The 19,061-nt window shown below is 51.6% G+C and overlaps 1 protein-coding gene across 1 annotated transcript in view; it reads right to left on the bottom strand.

Annotated features, from left to right (window-relative positions):
• Nucleotides 1–16,816, bottom strand: part of NGB (neuroglobin) — an 18,822-nt gene extending 2,006 nt beyond the window's left edge. Inside the window, exons 1-9 of the mRNA XM_075843509.1 lie at nucleotides 16,670–16,816; nucleotides 9,002–9,175; nucleotides 8,793–8,898; nucleotides 6,971–7,099; nucleotides 6,615–6,831; nucleotides 6,336–6,458; nucleotides 524–711; nucleotides 253–449; nucleotides 3–88 (exon numbers count right to left, since the gene is read on the bottom strand). Coding sequence (XP_075699624.1) covers nucleotides 3–88; nucleotides 253–449; nucleotides 524–711; nucleotides 6,336–6,458; nucleotides 6,615–6,831; nucleotides 6,971–7,099; nucleotides 8,793–8,898; nucleotides 9,002–9,175; nucleotides 16,670–16,731 — 1,282 coding nt within the window. The 5' untranslated portion in view covers nucleotides 16,732–16,816. The remainder of the gene's footprint in view (nucleotides 1–2; nucleotides 89–252; nucleotides 450–523; nucleotides 712–6,335; nucleotides 6,459–6,614; nucleotides 6,832–6,970; nucleotides 7,100–8,792; nucleotides 8,899–9,001; nucleotides 9,176–16,669) is intronic.
• Between the last annotated feature and the right edge of the window lie 2,245 nt (nucleotides 16,817–19,061).

Raw genomic sequence — 19,061 nt, 5'->3', positions numbered from 1 at the left:
GATGTGAACGTCGTTGAGATAAACTGGTGATGGAGACCGCCGACCTCCAAACACGACAAGCCGGTTACCAAGGAGTGTGGCACTGTGACTGCGAGGAAACATGAAGTCCATTTATCACCCAAAAACCAGCACATATCACACCCCAAACCTCACCATCATTACACCGGGGACCGCGCTGTCCCTTCATCACCTTCTGACCTTTCTACTTATTAGTTTCCACGTACAGCAGTTTTACCATGGACTGTTCCTCACCCGTATCTGGGCAGCGGTCTCTCCCCCTCCACGATGGGCTGATACCAGATCTTGTACTCCGGGTTGAAGATATAAAGGGCATTGGTGCAGACTCCAAAATCCGCTCCCATCTGCGGACACAGACCCCCAAACACATAGAGCTCCCGCTGGTACATAGTGGCCGTGTGAAAGGATAACGTGGGCACCTTCCCCACTGCCTACAGCAAAGGACACCAGTCACAAGCCGTGGTTCCCACGTGACCTCCCCGGCACTGCTGCCATCACTACTTACCGTCACCAGCGTCCACTTCCAGTCCAGCGTGTCCAGCACATAGACGTTACTAAGCCACAGCCGCTCCCGCAGACCTCCGTACACAAACACTCTCTTAGTCTCTGGGTCAAACGTTGCAGTGTGGCCCCTGGAGCACTGGGGAACCGAACCAGAGCACAGGCTGTCCATCTGGAACCAGAAATCACTGTCTGATGGGGACAAAAAGGAAACGGGTCAGGACGTGGAGGGTTAAAGGGGACCCCAGGTGCAATCCTGATGAGGTCATCTGACAAGTGGGATAACCAGCACCTAAAGAGGGGACCAAAGTCACCCCATCACACCGCATGTCACCCGTGACTGTCCTACTCACCCCATCATTATATCACACCGCATGTCACCCGTGACTGTCCTACTCACCCCATCATTATATCACACCGCATGTCACCCGTGACTGTCCTACTCACCCCATCATTATATCACACCGCATGTCACCCGTGACTGACCTACTCACCCCATTATATCACACCGCATGTCACCCGTGACTGACCTACTCACCCCATTATATCACACCGCATGTCACCCGTAACTGACCTACTCACCCCATCATTATATCACACCGCATGTCACCCGTAACTGACCTACTCACCCCATCATTATATCACACCGCATGTCACCCGTAACTGACCTACTCGCCCCATCATTATATCACACCGCATGTCACCCGTAACTGACCTACTCACCCCATCATTATATCACACCGCATGTCACCCGTAACTGTCCTACTCACCCCATCATTATATCACACCGCATGTCACCCGTAACTGTCCTACTCACCCCATCATTATATCACACCGCATGTCACCTGACTGTCCTACTCACCCCATCATTATATCACACCGCATGTCACCTGACTGTCCTACTCACCCCATCATTATATCACACCGCATGTCACCCGTAACTGTCCTACTCACCCCATCATTATATCACACCGCATGTCACCCGTGACTGTCCTACTCACCCCATCATTATATCACACCGCATGTCACCCGTGACTGTCCTACTCACCCCATCATTATATCACACCGCATGTCACCCGTAACTGTCCTACTCACCCCATCATTATATCACACCGCATGTCACCCGTGACTGTCCTACTCACCCCATCATTATATCACACCGCATGTCACCCGTAACTGTCCTACTCACCCCATTATATCACACCGCATGTCACCCGTAACTGTCCTACTCACCCCATCATTATATCACACCGCATGTCACCCGTGACTGTCCTACTCACCCCATCATTATATCACACCGCATGTCGCCCGTGACTGTCCTACTCACCCCATCATTATATCACACCGCATGTCACCCGTAACTGTCCTACTCACCCCATTATATCACACCGCATGTCACCCGTAACTGTCCTACTCACCCCATCATTATATCACACCGCATGTCACCCGTAACTGTCCTACTCACCCCATCATTATATCACACCGCATGTCACCCGTGACTGTCCTACTCACCCCATCATTATATCACACCGCATGTCACCCATAACTGTCCTACTCACCCCATTATTATATCACACCGCATGTCATCCGTAACTGTCCTACTCACCCCATCATTATATCACACCGCATGTCACCCGTAACTGACCTACTCACCCCATCATTATATCACACCGCATGTCACCCGTAACTGACCTACTCACCCCATTATATCACACCGCATGTCACCCGTAACTGTCCTACTCACCCCATAATATCACACCGCATGTCACCCGTAACTGACCTACTCACCCCATCATTATATCACACCGCATGTCACCCGTGACTGTCCTACTCACCCCATTATATCACACCGCATGTCACCCGTGACTGTCCTACTCACCCCATCATTATATTACACCGCATGTCACCCGTAACTGTCCTACTCACCCCATCATTATATCACACCGCATGTCACCCGTAACGGTCCTACTCACCCCATCATTATATTACACCGCATGTCACCCGTAACTGTCCTACTCACCCCATCATTATATTACACCGCATGTCACCCGTAACTGTCCTACTCACCCCATCATTATATCACACCGCATGTCACCCGTAACGGTCCTACTCACCCCATCATTATATCACACCGCATGTCACCCGTAACTGACCTACTCACCCCATCATTATATCACACCGCATGTCACCCGTGACTGTCCTACTCACCCCATCATTATATCACACCGCATGTCACCCGTGACTGTCCTACTCACCCCATTATACCACACCGCATGTCACCCGTAACTGTCCTACTCACCCCATCATTATATTACACCGCATGTCACCCGTGACTGTCCTACTCACCCCATTATATCACACCGCATGTCACCCGTAACTGTCCTATTCACCCCATCATATCACATCGCATGTCACCCGTAACTGTCCTACTCACCCCATCATTATATCACACCGCATGTCACCCGTGACTGTCCTACTCACCCCATCATTATATCACACCGCATGTCACCCGTAACTGTCCTACTCACCCCATCATTATATCACACCGCATGTCACCCGTGACTGTCCTACTCACCTCATCATTATATCACACCGCATGTCACCCGTGACTGTCCTACTCACCCCATCATTATATCACACCGCATGTCACCCGTGACTGTCCTACTCACCCCATCATTATATCACACTGCATGTCACCCGTAACACTCACCCCATCATTATATCACACCGCATGTCACCCGTAACACTCACCCCATCATTATATCACACCGCATGTCACCCGTAACTGTCCTACTCACCCCATTATTATATCACACCGCATGTCACCCGTAACTGTCCTACTCACCCCATTATTATATCACACCGCATGTCACCCGTAACTGTCCTACTCACCCCATCATTATATCACACCGCATGTCACCCGTGACTGTCCTACTCACCCCATCATTATATCACACCGCATGTCACCCGTAACTGACCTACTCACCCCATCATTATATCACACCGCATGTCACCCGTGACTGTCCTACTCACCCCATCATTATATCACACCGCATGTCACCCGTGACTGTCCTACTCACCCCATCATTATATCACACCGCATGTCACCCATGACTGTCCTACTCACCCCATCATTATATCACACCGCATGTCACCCATAACTGTCCTACTCACCCCATCATTATATCGCACCGCATGTCACCCGTGACTGTCCTACTCACCCCATCATTATATCACACCGCATGTCACCCGTAACTGTCCTACTCACCCCATCATTATATCACACCGCATGTCACCCGTACCTGTCCTACTCACCCCATCATTATATCACACCGCATGTCGCCCGTGACTGTCCTACTCACCCCATCATTATATCACACCGCATGTCACCCGTAACTGTCCTACTCACCCCATTATTATATCACACCGCATGTCACCTGACTGTCCTACTCACCCCATTATTATATCACACCGCATGTCACCTGACTGTCCTACTCACCCCATCATTATATCACACCGCATGTCATCCGTAACTGTCCTACTCACCCCATCATTATATCACACCGCATGTCACCCGTAACTGTCCTACTCACCCCATCATTATATCACACCGCATGTCACCCGTAACTGTCCTACTCACCCCATCATTATATCACACCGCATGTCACCCGTGACTGTCCTACTCACCCCATCATTATATCACACCGCATGTCGCCCGTGACTGTCCTACTCACCCCATTATTATATCACACCGCATGTCACCCGTAACTGTCCTACTCACCCCATCATTATATCACACCGCATGTCACCCGTGACTGTCCTACTCACCCCATCATTATATCACACCGCATGTCACCCATGACTGTCCTACTCACCCCATCATTATATCACACCGCATGTCACCCGTAACTGTCCTACTCACCCCATCATTATATCACACCGCATGTCGCCCGTGACTGTCCTACTCACCCCATCATTATATCACACCGCATGTCGCCCGTGACTGTCCTACTCACCCCATCATTATATCACACCGCATGTCACCCGTGACTGTCCTACTCACCCCATCATTATATCACACCGCATGTCACCCGTAACTGTCCTACTCACCCCATCATTATATTACACCGCATGTCACCCGTGACTGTCCTACTCACCCCATCATTATATCACACCGCATGTCACCCGTAACTGTCCTACTCACCCCATCATTATATCACACCGCATGTCACCCGTAACTGTCCTACTCACCCCATCATTATATTACACTGCATGTCACCCGTGACTGTCCTACTCACCCCATCATTATATCACACCGCATGTCACCCGTGACTGTCCTACTCACCCCATCATTATATCACACCGCATGTCACCCGTGACTGTCCTACTCACCCCATCATTATATCACACCGCATGTCACCCGTGACTGTCCTACTCACCCCATCATTATATCACACCGCATGTCACCCGTAACTGACCTACTCACCCCATCATTATATCACACCGCATGTCACCCGTAACTGTCCTACTCACCCCATCATTATATCACACCGCATGTCACCCGTAACTGTCCTACTCACCCCATCATTATATCACACCGCATGTCACCCGTGACTGTCCTACTCACCCCATCATTATATCACACCGCATGTCACCCGTAACTGTCCTACTCACCCCATCATTATATTACACCGCATGTCACCCGTGACTGTCCTACTCACCCCATCATTATATCACACCGCATGTCACCCGTAACTGTCCTACTCACCCCATCATTATATCACACCGCATGTCACCCGTAACTGTCCTACTCACCCCATCATTATATTACACTGCATGTCACCCGTGACTGTCCTACTCACCCCATCATTATATCACACCGCATGTCACCCGTGACTGTCCTACTCACCCCATCATTATATCACACCGCATGTCACCCGTGACTGTCCTACTCACCCCATCATTATATCACACCGCATGTCACCCGTGACTGTCCTACTCACCCCATCATTATATCACACCGCATGTCATCCGTAACTGTCCTACTCACCCCATCATTATATCACACCGCATGTCACCCGTGACTGTCCTACTCACCCCATCATTATATCACACCGCATGTCACCCGTGACTGACCTACTCACCCCATCATTATATCACACCGCATGTCACCCGTAACTGACCTACTCACCCCATCATTATATCACACCGCATGTCACCCGTAACTGACCTACTCACCCCATCATTATATCACACCGCATGTCACCTGACTGTCCTACTCACCCCATCATTATAGCACACCGCATGTCACCCGTGACTGTCCTACTCACCCCATCATTATATCACACCGCATGTCACCTGACTGTCCTACTCACCCCATCATTATATCACACCGCATGTCGCCCGTGACTGTCCTACTCACCCCATTATATCACACCGCATGTCACCCGTAACTGACCTACTCACCCCATCATTATATCACACCGCATGTCACCCGTAACTGACCTACTCACCCCATCATTATATCACACCGCATGTCACCCGTAACTGACCTACTCACCCCATCATTATATCACACCGCATGTCGCCCGTGACTGTCCTACTCACCCCGTCATTATCTCACTATCACACACTCACCCCGTCACCATGCGGTTATTACGTTCCTGGAGTCTAGCACTGAACCCCGCCCCTTTAGTAAAGACCACACCCACTTCCTACCCCTGACGTCAGGCTGCATATAATACATTGAGCCGTGTTCACCCTTCATGGCGTGTATAATGCCCGGGCACCGCGTGATGTTCTCAGAGACCTGGTACCTAGTTCCAGCTTCCACAGCGAGTCTGGACTCGACTTCTCATTGGCTCCTTCTCCACCAATCAGAATGGCTGTTTCTTGATCACAGAGGCAGATGCTGTGGCCCCACCGTGCTGAGGGACAAACTGGGGGAGGAGGAGTGTATGAGAAACAAGTAGCAGAGTATGAGAACGGATGAAGGAGCGCTCCACCCAGGCGTCATCATGGCGGCTGCTTCTGCTGCAGGAATGGGGCCCCTGGGTGGCTCTGTGATGGAGGAGCCCCTCATAAATTTTACTCACCTGCCCCTGGAGCCCCGTCTTCAGATCCTTTGCTGCCAAAACGCAGTCTTCTGGGATTTCTGGGCACAATATTTGCCCTCCTGCAGGGGTCCTGCCCTCCTGACCCTCCATCCTTGCTGATGGGCGGCAGACTCAAAGCCACTTTTTTTAATGGTGGAGAATCTTTCAGTATGGCACAAGCCGCCAGCTGGGTGACCTCCACATCGTAACCCTTCTCCTATAGGACAGAAGATTAACCCACAAGTGTCTGTATATCATGAATACAATGCTACACTACGGACCAGGTGCCCAACCCAACATACCCTGCCTGACATACACCCTAATGGAGAGGAGACTGCAGCCCCCTTAACACCCACCTCCACAGGGGCCTCCAGCACTCTCACATGAGCAATCGTGCTCTCCGATAACAGCGGGCTACTGGGTGCTCCAACACTGAGCCTCCTCCTGGCAGGGGTACTGCTGCTGAAGCCTAGACATTTATTGACCTGCACAAAAGAAACAGAGGAGGGGCGCGGGTGAGGTGAGCGGCGCAGAGGAGGGGCGCGGGTGAGGTGAGCGGCGCAGAGGAGGGGCGCGGGTGAGGTGAGCGGCGCAGAGGAGGGGCGCGGGTGAGGTGAGCGGCGCAGAGGAGGGGCGCGGGTGAGGTGAGCGGCGCAGAGGAGGGGCGCGGGTGAGGTGAGCGGCGCAGAGGAGGGGCGCGGGTGAGGTGAGCGGCGCAGAGGAGGGGCGCGGGTGAGGTGAGCGGCGCAGAGGAGGGGCGCGGGTGAGCGGCGCAGAGGAGGGGCGCGGGTGAGCGGCGCAGAGGAGGGGCGCGGGTGAGCGGCGCAGAGGAGGGGCGCGGGTGAGCGGCGCAGAGGAGGGGCGCGGGTGAGCGGCGCAGAGGAGGGGCGCGGGTGAGCGGCGCAGAGGAGGGGCGCGGGTGAGCGGCGCAGAGGAGGGGCGCGGGTGAGCGGCGCAGAGGAGGGGCGCGGGTGAGCGGCGCAGAGGAGGGGCGCGGGTGAGCGGCGCAGAGGAGGGGCGCGGGTGAGCGGCGCAGAGGAGGGGCGCGGGTGAGCGGCGCAGAGGAGGGGCGCGGGTGAGCGGCGCAGAGGAGGGGCGCGGGTGAGCGGCGCAGAGGAGGGGCGCGGGTGAGCGGCGCAGAGGAGGGGCGCGGGTGAGCGGCGCAGAGGAGGGGCGCGGGTGAGCGGCGCAGAGGAGGGGCGCGGGTGAGCGGCGCAGAGGAGGGGCGCGGGTGAGCGGCGCAGAGGAGGGGCGCGGGTGAGCGGCGCAGAGGAGGGGCGCGGGTGAGCGGCGCAGAGGAGGGGCGCGGGTGAGCGGCGCAGAGGAGGGGCGCGGGTGAGCGGCGCAGAGGAGGGGCGCGGGTGAGCGGCGCAGAGGAGGGGCGCGGGTGAGCGGCGCAGAGGAGGGGCGCGGGTGAGCGGCGCAGAGGAGGGGCGCGGGTGAGCGGCGCAGAGGAGGGGCGCGGGTGAGCGGCGCAGAGGAGGGGCGCGGGTGAGCGGCGCAGAGGAGGGGCGCGGGTGAGCGGCGCAGAGGAGGGGCGCGGGTGAGCGGCGCAGAGGAGGGGCGCGGGTGAGCGGCGCAGAGGAGGGGCGCGGGTGAGCGGCGCAGAGGAGGGGCGCGGGTGAGCGGCGCAGAGGAGGGGCGCGGGTGAGCGGCGCAGAGGAGGGGCGCGGGTGAGCGGCGCAGAGGAGGGGCGCGGGTGAGCGGCGCAGAGGAGGGGCGCGGGTGAGCGGCGCAGAGGAGGGGCGCGGGTGAGCGGCGCAGAGGAGGGGCGCGGGTGAGCGGCGCAGAGGAGGGGCGCGGGTGAGCGGCGCAGAGGAGGGGCGCGGGTGAGCGGCGCAGAGGAGGGGCGCGGGTGAGCGGCGCAGAGGAGGGGCGCGGGTGAGCGGCGCAGAGGAGGGGCGCGGGTGAGCGGCGCAGAGGAGGGGCGCGGGTGAGCGGCGCAGAGGAGGGGCGCGGGTGAGCGGCGCAGAGGAGGGGCGCGGGTGAGCGGCGCAGAGGAGGGGCGCGGGTGAGCGGCGCAGAGGAGGGGCGCGGGTGAGCGGCGCAGAGGAGGGGCGCGGGTGAGGTGAGCGGCGCAGAGGAGGGGCGCGGGTGAGGTGAGCGGCGCAGTTGAGGGGCGCGGGTGAGGTGAGCGGCGCAGAGGACCGGGCGGGTGAGCGGCGCAGAGGGTTATACCTTCCCAGTTACAGACAGGCACAGTTTAGCTGGCATCCCCTGCGCTGCCAATCTGACGCATTCCATGACTATGTCCAGACTCCACTCACCATCCCAGACCAGTGACCTGCAGAAAGCCCAACGTTACAATAATCCCCGGTACCGTGCACCCAGCACCACCCCAGAGAAGCGCAGCTATATACTATTATAGATGTGTGTGCCACCGTTACCTGCACTCAGCAGACAGGGATCCAATGAGCTGTGGCTGTGCCGATCCTGTAACAAGCTGAGCCGTGACGCACGAATCCCGCGAATACGAACTCCAGTCTCCCAGACTGAACAGAAACAGATGCGGAGGAAGCGGCAGCGGCAACGGCAGCTGGAAACTCATCCGACCGCCTTTACTGTGAAGACAGCACAAGAGAAGTAGTACTGTGCAGCGCTCCTACATACAGCACAAGAGAAGTAGTACTGTGCAGCGCTCCTACATACAAGACAAGAGAAGTAGTACTGTGCAGCGCTCCTACATACAGCACAAGAGAAGTAGTACTGTGCAGCGCTCCTACATACAGCACAAGTGAAGTAGTACTGTGCAGCGCTCCTACATACAGCACAAGAGAAGTAGTACTGTGCAGCGCTCCTACATACAGCACAAGAGAAGTAGTACTGTGCAGCGCTCCTACATACAGCACAAGTGAAGTAGTACTGTGCAGCGCTCCTACATACAAGACAAGAGAAGTAGTACTGTGCAGCGCTCCTACATACAGCACAAGAGAAGTAGTACTGTGCAGCGCTCCTACATACAAGACAAGAGAAGTAGTACTGTGCAGCGCTCCTACATACAAGACAAGAGAAGTAGTACTGTGCAGCGCTCCTACATACAGCACAAGAGAAGTAGTACTGTGCAGCGCTCCTACATACAGCACAAGAGAAGTAGTACTGTGCAGCGCTCCTACACACAGCACAAGAGAAGTAGTACTGTGCAGCGCTCCTACACACAGGACAAGAGAAGTAGTACTGTGCAGCGCTCCTACATACAGGACAAGAGAAGTAGTACTGTGCAGCGCTCCTACATACAGCACAAGAGAAGTAGTACTGTGCAGCGCTCCTACATACAGCACAAGAGAAGTAGTACTGTGCAGCGCTCCTACATACAGGACAAGAGAAGTAGTACTGTGCAGCGCTCCTACATACAGGACAAGAGAAGTAGTACTGTGCAGCGCTCCTACATACAAGACAAGAGTAGTACTGTGCAGCGCTCCTACATACAGCACAAGAGAAGTAGTATTGTGCAGCTCTCCTACATACAGCACAAGAGAAGTAGTACTGTGCAGCGCTCCTACATACAGCACAAGAGAAGTAGTACTGTGCAGCGCTCCTACATACAGCACAAGAGAAGTAGTACTGTGCAGCGCTCCTACATACAGCAAAAGAGAAGTAGTACTGTGCAGCGCTCCTACATACAGCACAAGAGAAGTAGTACTGTGCAGCGCTCCTACATACAGCACAAGTGAAGTAGTACTGTGCAGCGCTCCTACATACAAGACAAGTAGTACTGTGCAGCGCTCCTACATACAGCAAAAGAGAAGTAGTACTGTGCAGCGCTCCTACATACAGCAAAAGAGAAGTAGTACTGTGCAGCGCTCCTACATACAGCACAAGAGAAGTAGTACTGTGCAGCGCTCCTACATACAGCACAAGAGAAGTAGTACTGTGCAGCGCTCCTACATACAGCACAAGTGAAGTAGTACTGTGCAGCGCTCCTACATACAAGACAAGAGAAGTAGTACTGTGCAGCGCTCCTACATACAGGACAAGAGAAATAGTACTGTGCAGCGCTCCTACATACAGGACAAGAGAAGTAGTACTGTGCAGCACTCCTACATACAAGACAAGAGAAGTAGTACTGTGCAGCGCTCCTACATACAGCACAAGAGAAGTAGTACTGTCCAGCGCTCCTACATACAGCACAAGTGAAGTAGTACTGTGCAGCGCTCCTACATACAGCACAAGAGAAGTAGTACTGTGCAGCGCTCCTACATACAGCACAAGAGAAGTAGTACTGTGCAGCGCTCCTACATACAGCACAAGTGAAGTAGTACTGTGCAGCGCTCCTACATACAGCACAAGAGAAGTAGTACTGTGCAGCGCTCCTACATACAGCACAAGAGAAGTAGTACTGTGCAGCGCTCCTACATACAGGACAAGAAGTAGTACTGTGCAGCGCTCCTACATACAGGACAAGAGAAGTAATACTGTGCAGCGCTCCTACATACAGGACAAGAGAAGTAGTACTGTGCAGCGCTCCTACATACAAGACAAGAGAAGTAGTACTGTGCAGCGCTCCTACATCCAGCACAAGTGAAGTAGTACTGTGCAGCGCTCCTACATACAGCACAAGATAAGTAGTACTGTGCAGCGCTCCTACATACAGCACAAGAGAAGTAGTACTGTGCAGCGCTCCTACATACAGCACAAGAGAAGTAGTACTGTGCAGCGCTCCTACATACAGCACAAGAGAAGTAGTACTGTGCAGCGCTCCTACATACAGCACAAGAGAAGTAGTACTGTGCAGCGCTCCTACATACAGCACAAGTGAAGTAGTACTGTGCAGCGCTCCTACATACAAGACAAGAGAAGTAGTACTGTGCAGCGCTCCTACATACAAGACAAGAGAAGTAATACTGTGCAGCGTTCCTACATACAGGACAAGAGAAGTAATACTGTGCAGCGCTCCTACATACAGCACCAGAGAAGTAGTACTGTGCAGCGCTCCTACATACAGCACAAGAGAAGTAGTACTGTGCAGCGCTCCTACATACAGCACAAGAGAAGTAGTACTGTGCAGCGCTCCTACATACAGCAGAAGAGAAGTAGTACTGTGCAGCGCTCCTACATACAGCACAAGAGAAGTAGTACTGTGCAGCGCTCCTACATACAGCACAAGAGAAGTAGTACTGTGCAGCGCTCCTACATACAGGACAAGAGAAGTAGTACTGTGCAGCGCTCCTACACACAGGACAAGAGAAGTAGTACTGTGCAGCGCTCCTACATACAGCACAAGAGAAGTAGTACTGTGCAGCGCTCCTACATACAGCACAAGAGAAGTAGTACTGTGCAGCGCTCCTACATATAGCACAAGAGTAGTAGTACTGTGCAGCGCTCCTACATACAGCACAAGTGAAGTAGTACTGTGCAGCGCTCCTACATATAGCACAAGAGTAGTAGTACTGTGCAGCGCTCCTACATACAAGAGAAGTAGTACTGTGCAGCGCTCCTACATACAGCACAAGTGAAGTAGTACTGTGCAGCGCTCCTACATACAGCACAAGAGAAGTAGTACTGTGCAGCGCTCCTACATACAAGACAAGAGAAGTAGTACTGTGCAGCGCTCCTACATACAAGACAAGAGAAGTAGTACTGTGCAGCGCTCCTACACACAGCACAAGAGAAGTAGTACTGTGCAGCGCTCCTACATACAGCACAAGAGAAGTAGTACTGTGCAGCGCTCCTACATACAGCACAAGAGAAGTAGTACTGTGCAGCGCTCCTACATACAGCACAAGAGAAGTAGTACTGTGCAGCGCTCCTACATACAGCACAAGAGAAGTAGTACTGTGCAGCGCTCCTACATACAGGACAAGAGAAGTAGTACTGTGCAGCGCTCCTACACACAGGACAAGAGAAGTAGTACTGTGCAGCGCTCCTACATACAGCACAAGAGAAGTAGTACTGTGCAGCGCTCCTACATACAGCACAAGAGAAGTAGTACTGTGCAGCGCTCCTACATATAGCACAAGAGTAGTAGTACTGTGCAGCGCTCCTACATACAGCACAAGTGAAGTAGTACTGTGCAGCGCTCCTACATATAGCACAAGAGTAGTAGTACTGTGCAGCGCTCCTACATACAAGAGAAGTAGTACTGTGCAGCGCTCCTACATACAGCACAAGTGAAGTAGTACTGTGCAGCGCTCCTACATACAGCACAAGAGAAGTAGTACTGTGCAGCGCTCCTACATACAAGACAAGAGAAGTAGTACTGTGCAGCGCTCCTACATACAAGACAAGAGAAGTAGTACTGTGCAGCGCTCCTACACACAGCACAAGAGAAGTAGTACTGTGCAGCGCTCCTACATACAGCACAAGAGAAGTAGTACTGTGCAGCGCTCCTACATACAGCACAAGAGAAGTAGTACTGTGCAGCGCTCCTACATACAGCACAAGAGAAGTAGTACTGTGCAGCGCTCCTACATACAGGACAAGAGAAGTAGTACTGTGCAGCGCTCCTACATACAGCACAAGAGAAGTAGTACTGTGCAGCGCTCCTACATACAGCACAAGAGAAGTAGTACTGTGCAGCGCTCCTACATACAGCACAAGAGAAGTAGTACTGTGCAGCGCTCCTACATACAAGACAAGAGAAGTAGTACTGTGCAGCGCTCCTACATACAAGAGAAGTAGTACTGTGCAGCGCTCCTACATACAGCACAAGAGAAGTAGTACTGTGCAGCGCTCCTACATACAGCACAAGAGAAGTAGTACTGTGCAGCGCTCCTACACACAGGACAAGAGAAGTAGTACTGTGCAGCGCTCCTACATACAGCACAAGAGAAGTAGTACTGTGCAGCGCTCCTACATACAGCACAAGAGAAGTAGTACTGTGCAGCGCTCCTACACACAGCACAAGAGAAGTAGTACTGTGCAGCGCTCCTACATACAGCACAAGAGAAGTAGTACTGTGCAGCGCTCCTACATACAGCACAAGAGAAGTAGTACTGTGCAGCGCTCCTACATACAGGACAAGAGAAGTAGTACTGTGCAGCGCTCCTACATACAGCACAAGAGAAGTAGTACTGTGCAGCGCTCCTACATACAGCACAAGAGAAGTAGTACTGTGCAGCGCTCCTACATACAGCACAAGAGAAGTAGTACTGTGCAGCGCTCCTACATACAAGACAAGAGAAGTAGTACTGTGCAGCGCTCCTACATACAAGAGAAGTAGTACTGTGCAGCGCTCCTACATACAGCACAAGAGAAGTAGTACTGTGCAGCGCTCCTACATACAGCACAAGAGAAGTAGTACTGTGCAGCGCTCCTACATACAGCACAAGAGAAGTAGTACTGTGCAGCGCTCCTACATACAGCACAAGAGAAGTAGTACTGTGCAGCGCTCCTACATACAGCACAAGAGAAGTAGTACTGTGCAGCGCTCCTACATACAAGACAAGAGAAGTAGTACTGTGCAGCGCTCCTACATACAGCACAAGAGAAGTAGTACTGTGCAGCGCTCCTACATACAAGACAAGAGAAGTAGTACTGTGCAGCGCTCCTACATACAAGACAAGTGAAGTAGTACTGTGCAGCGCTCCTACATACAGGACAAGAGAAGTAGTACTGTGCAGCGCTCCTACATACAGCACAAGAGAAGTAGTACTGTGCAGCGCTCCTACATACAGCACAAGAGAAGTAGTACTGTGCAGCGCTCCTACATACAGCACAAGAGAAGTAGTACTGTGCAGCGCTCCTACATACAAGACAAGAGAAGTAGTACTGTGCAGCGCTCCTACATACAAGAGAAGTAGTACTGTGCAGCGCTCCTACATACAAGACAAGAGAAGTAGTACTGTGCAGCGCTCCTACATACAGGATATAAGGTTTGGGGTATATAGGCAGTTATGAGGTGGTATATAGAGGTACAGGGTATATACAGGCAGTTATGTGGTGGTATATAGAGGTACAGGGTATATACAGGCAGTTTGAGGTGGTATATAGAGGTACAGGGTATATACAGGAAGTTATGAGGTGGTATATAGAGGTACAGGGTGTATACAGGCAGTTATGAGGTGGTATATAGAGGTACAGGGTATATACAGGCAGTTATGAGGTGGTGTATGGAGGTACAGGGTATATAAAGGCAGTTATGAGGTGGTATATGGAGGTACAGGGTATATACAGGCAGTTTGAGGTGGTATATAGAGGTACAGGGTATATACAGGAAGTTATGAGGTAGTATATAGAGGTACAGGATATATACAGGCAGTTATGAGGTGGTATATAGAGGTACAGGGTATATACTGGCAGTTATGAGGTGGTATATGGAGGTACAGGGTATATACAGGCAGTTATGAGGTGGTATATGGAGGTACAGGGTATATACAGGCAGTTATGAGGTGGCATATAGAGGTACAGGGTATATACAGGCAGTTATGAGGTGGTATATAGAGGTACATGGTATATACAGGCAGTTATGAGGTGGTATATGGAGGTACAGGGTATATACAGGCAGTTATGAGGTGGTATATAGAGGTACATGGTATATACATGCAGTTATGAGGTGGTATATAGAGGTACAGGGTATATACAGGCAGTGATGAGGTGGTATATAGAGGTACAGGGTATATACAGGCAGTGATGAGGTGGTATATAGAGGTACAGGGTATATACAGGCAGTTATGAGGTGGCATATAGAGGTACAGGGTATATACAGGCAGTTATGAGGTGGTATATAGAGGTACATGGTATATACAGGCAGTTATGAGGTGGTATATGGAGGTACAGGGTATATACAGGCAGTTATGAGGTGGTATATGGAGGTACAGGGTATATACAGGCAGTTCTGAGGTAGTATATAGAGGTACAGGGTATATACAGGCAGTTATGAGGTGGTATATAGAGGTACAGGGTATATACAGGCAGTTATGAGGTGGTATATAGAGGTACAGGGTATATACAGGCAGTTATGAGGTGGTATATAGAGGTACAGGGTATATACAGGCAGTGATGTGGTGGTATATAGAGGTACAGGGTATATACAGGCAGTTATGAGGTGGTATATAGAGGTACAGGGTATATACAGGCAGTTATGAGGTGGTATATAGAGATACAGGGTATATACAGGCAGTTATGAGGTGGTATATAGAGGTACAGGGTATATACAGGCAGTTATGAGGTGGTATATAGAGGTACAGGGTATATACAGGCAGTTATGAGGTGGTATATAGAGGTACAGGGTATATACAGGCAGTTATGAGGTGGTATATAGAGGTACAGGGTATATACAGGCAGTTATGTGGTGGTATATAGAGGTACATGGTATATACAGGCAGTTATGAGGTGGTATATAGAGGTACATGGTATATACAGGCAGTTATGAGGTGGCATATAGAGGTACAGGGTGTATACAGGCAGTTATGAGGTGGTATATAGAGGTACAGGGTATATACAGGCAGTTATGAGGTGGTATATAGAGGTACAGGGTATATACAGGCAGTTATGAGGTGGTATATAGAGGTACAGGGTATATACAGGCAGTTATGAGGTGGTATATAGAGGTACATGGTATATACAGGCAGTTATGAGGTGGCATATAGAGGTACAGGGTGTATACAGGCAGTTATGAGGTGGTATATAGAGGTACAGGGTATATACAGGCAGTTATGAGGTGGTATATAGAGGTACAGGGTATATACAGGCAGTTATGAGGTGGTATATAGAGGTACAGGGTATATACAGGCAGTTATGTGGTGGTATATAGAGGTACAGGGTATATACAGGCAGTTATGAGGTGGTATATAGAGGGAGGGGTATATACAGGCAGTTATGAGGTGGCATATAGAGGTACAGGGTGTATACAGGCAGTTATGAGGTGGTATATAGAGGTACAGGGTATATACAGGCAGTTATGAGGTGGTATATAGAGGTACAGGGTATATACAGGCAGTTATGAGGTGGTATATAGAGGTACAGGGTATATACAGGCAGTTATGTGGTGGTATATAGAGGTACATGGTATATACAGGCAGTTATGAGGTGGTATATAGAGGTACATGGTATATACAGGCAGTTATGAGGTGGTATATAGAGGGAGGGGTATCAGTTATGGCGCCGTCATCTCCCACCTGATGAGCTGCCGCGGAGCCTCCAGCACGGACCACAGAGCGTAGAACTCCACCCGCCCCATAACACCCGCAACCTCCGACCTCCCGCCAAATCTGAGGACTCCGACACCTGTGAGGACGGACTAGGCGGGTACAAAACGAGGGGGTGGACCTTCTTATGCGGGGGCGGGGCTTGTATGACTTCTAGCTGTGGACAGAAATCAGATGGAGGCCCCGCCCAGAATAGAAGGGCAGTCACACCATGTCCGCTGCCTGAAGTGTCCAGGACCCAGTGTTACAAATTTCGAAATTCAAACAAACAGCAATTCTAGGGACCCCATGAACCTCACCCCAAGCAGAAGCCCCCCTAACTGCACAACCATGAAATGATAGGCTGCACCTAGTGAATGGATAAGCGGCATTCTTAGTGATGTCACCGCTGCTCTCTAGTGAAAGAATAGGCTGCATTCTCAGTGATGTCACCGCTGCTCTCTAGTGAATGGATAGGCTGCATTCTCAGTGATGTCACCGCTGCTCTCTAGTGAATGGATAGGCTGCAGTCTCAGTGATGTCACCGCTGCTCTCTAGTTATGGATAGGCTGTATTCTCAGTGATGTCACCGCTGCTCTCTAGTGAATGGATGGGCTGCATTCTCAGTGATGTCAACGCTGCTCTCTAGTGAATGGATAGGCTGCAGTCTCAGTGATGTCACCGCAGCTCTCTAGTGAATGGATAGGCTGCATTCTCAGTGATGTCACCGCAGCTCTCTAGTGAATGGATAGGCTGCATTCTCAGTGATGTCACTGCTGCTCTCTAGTGATGGATAGGCTGCATTCTAAGTGATGTCACCGCTGCTCTCTAGTGAATGGATAGGCTGCATTCTCAGTGATGTCACCGCTGCTCTCTAGTGAAGGGATAGGCTGCATTCTCAGTGATGTCACCGCTGCTCTCTAGTGAATGGATAGGCTACATTCTCAGTTATGTCACCGCTGCTCTCTAGTGAATGGATAGGTTGCAGTCTCAGTGATGTCACTGCTGCTCTCTAGTGATGGATAGGCTGCATTCTCAGTGATGTCACCGCTGCTCTCTAGTGAATGGATAGGCTGCAGTCTCAGTGATGTCACCGCTGCTCTCTAGTGAATGGATAGGCTGCATTCTCAGTGATGTCACCGCTGCTCTCTAGTGAAGGGATAGGCTGCATTCTCAGTGATGTCACCGCTGCTCTCTAGTGAATGGATAGGCTGCATTCTCAGTGATGTCACCGCTGCTCTCTAGTGAAGGGATAGGCTGCATTCTCAGTGATGTCACCGCTGCTCTCTAGTGAATGGATAGGCTACATTCTCAGTTGTCACCGCTGCTCTCTAGTGAATGGATAGGCTGCAGTCTCAGTGATGTCACTGCTGCTCTCTAGTGATGGATAGGCTGCATTCTCAGTGATGTCACCGCTGCTCTCTAGTGAATGGATAGGCTGCATTCTCAGTGTTGTCTCTGCTGCTCTCTAGTGAAAGAATAGGCTGCATTCTCAGTGATGTCACCGCTGCTCTCTAGTGAAGGGATAGGCTGCATTCTCAGTGATGTCACCGCTGCTCTCTAGTGAATGGATAGGCTGCATTCTCAGTGATGTCACCGCTGCTCTCTAGTCAATGGACAGGCTGCATTCTCAGTGATGTCACTGCTGCTCTCTAGTGATGCATAGGCTGAAGTCTAAGTGATGTCACCGCTGCTCTCTAGTTATGGATAGGCTGCATTCTCAGTGATGTCACTGCTGCTCTCTAGTGACTGGATAGGCTGCATTCTCAGTGATGTCACTGCTGCTCTCTAGTGAATGGATAGGCTGCATTCTCAGTGATGTCGCCGCTGCTCTCTAGTGAATGGATAGGCTGTAGTCTCAGTAATTTCACCGCTGCTCTCTAGTGGATAGGCTGTAGTCTCAGTAATGTCACCGCTGCTCTCTAGTGATGGATAGGCTGTAGTCTCAGTAATGTCACCGCTGCTCTCTAGTGATGTCAACGCTGCTCTCTAGTGATGGATAGGCTGTAGTCTCGGTAATGTCACCGCTGCTCTCTAGTGATGTCAACGCTGCTCTCTAGTGATGGATAGGCTGTAGTCTCAGTAATGTCACCGCTGCTCTCTAGTGAATAGATAGGCTGCAGTTTCAGTGATGTTAACGCTACTCTCTAGTGAATGGATAGGCTGTATTCTCAGTGATGTCACCGCTGCTCTCTAGTGAATGGAAGGCTGCAGTCTGTGATGTCGCCGCTGCTCTCTAGTGAATGGATAGGCTGCATTCTCAGTGATGTCACCGCTGCTCTCTAGTGAATGGATAGGCTGCATTCTCAGTGATGTCGCCGCTGCTCTCTAGTGATGTCGCCGCTGCTCTCTATGTAATAAGTTTGAACCTTCCTAATTATAT

Source organism: Rhinoderma darwinii, chromosome 12 (assembly GCF_050947455.1).
Source record: "Rhinoderma darwinii isolate aRhiDar2 chromosome 12, aRhiDar2.hap1, whole genome shotgun sequence".
NCBI lineage: Eukaryota > Metazoa > Chordata > Amphibia > Anura > Rhinodermatidae > Rhinoderma > Rhinoderma darwinii.
Note: the sequence above shows the minus strand (reverse complement) of the source record. Positions and strands in the feature narration are given on the sequence as shown.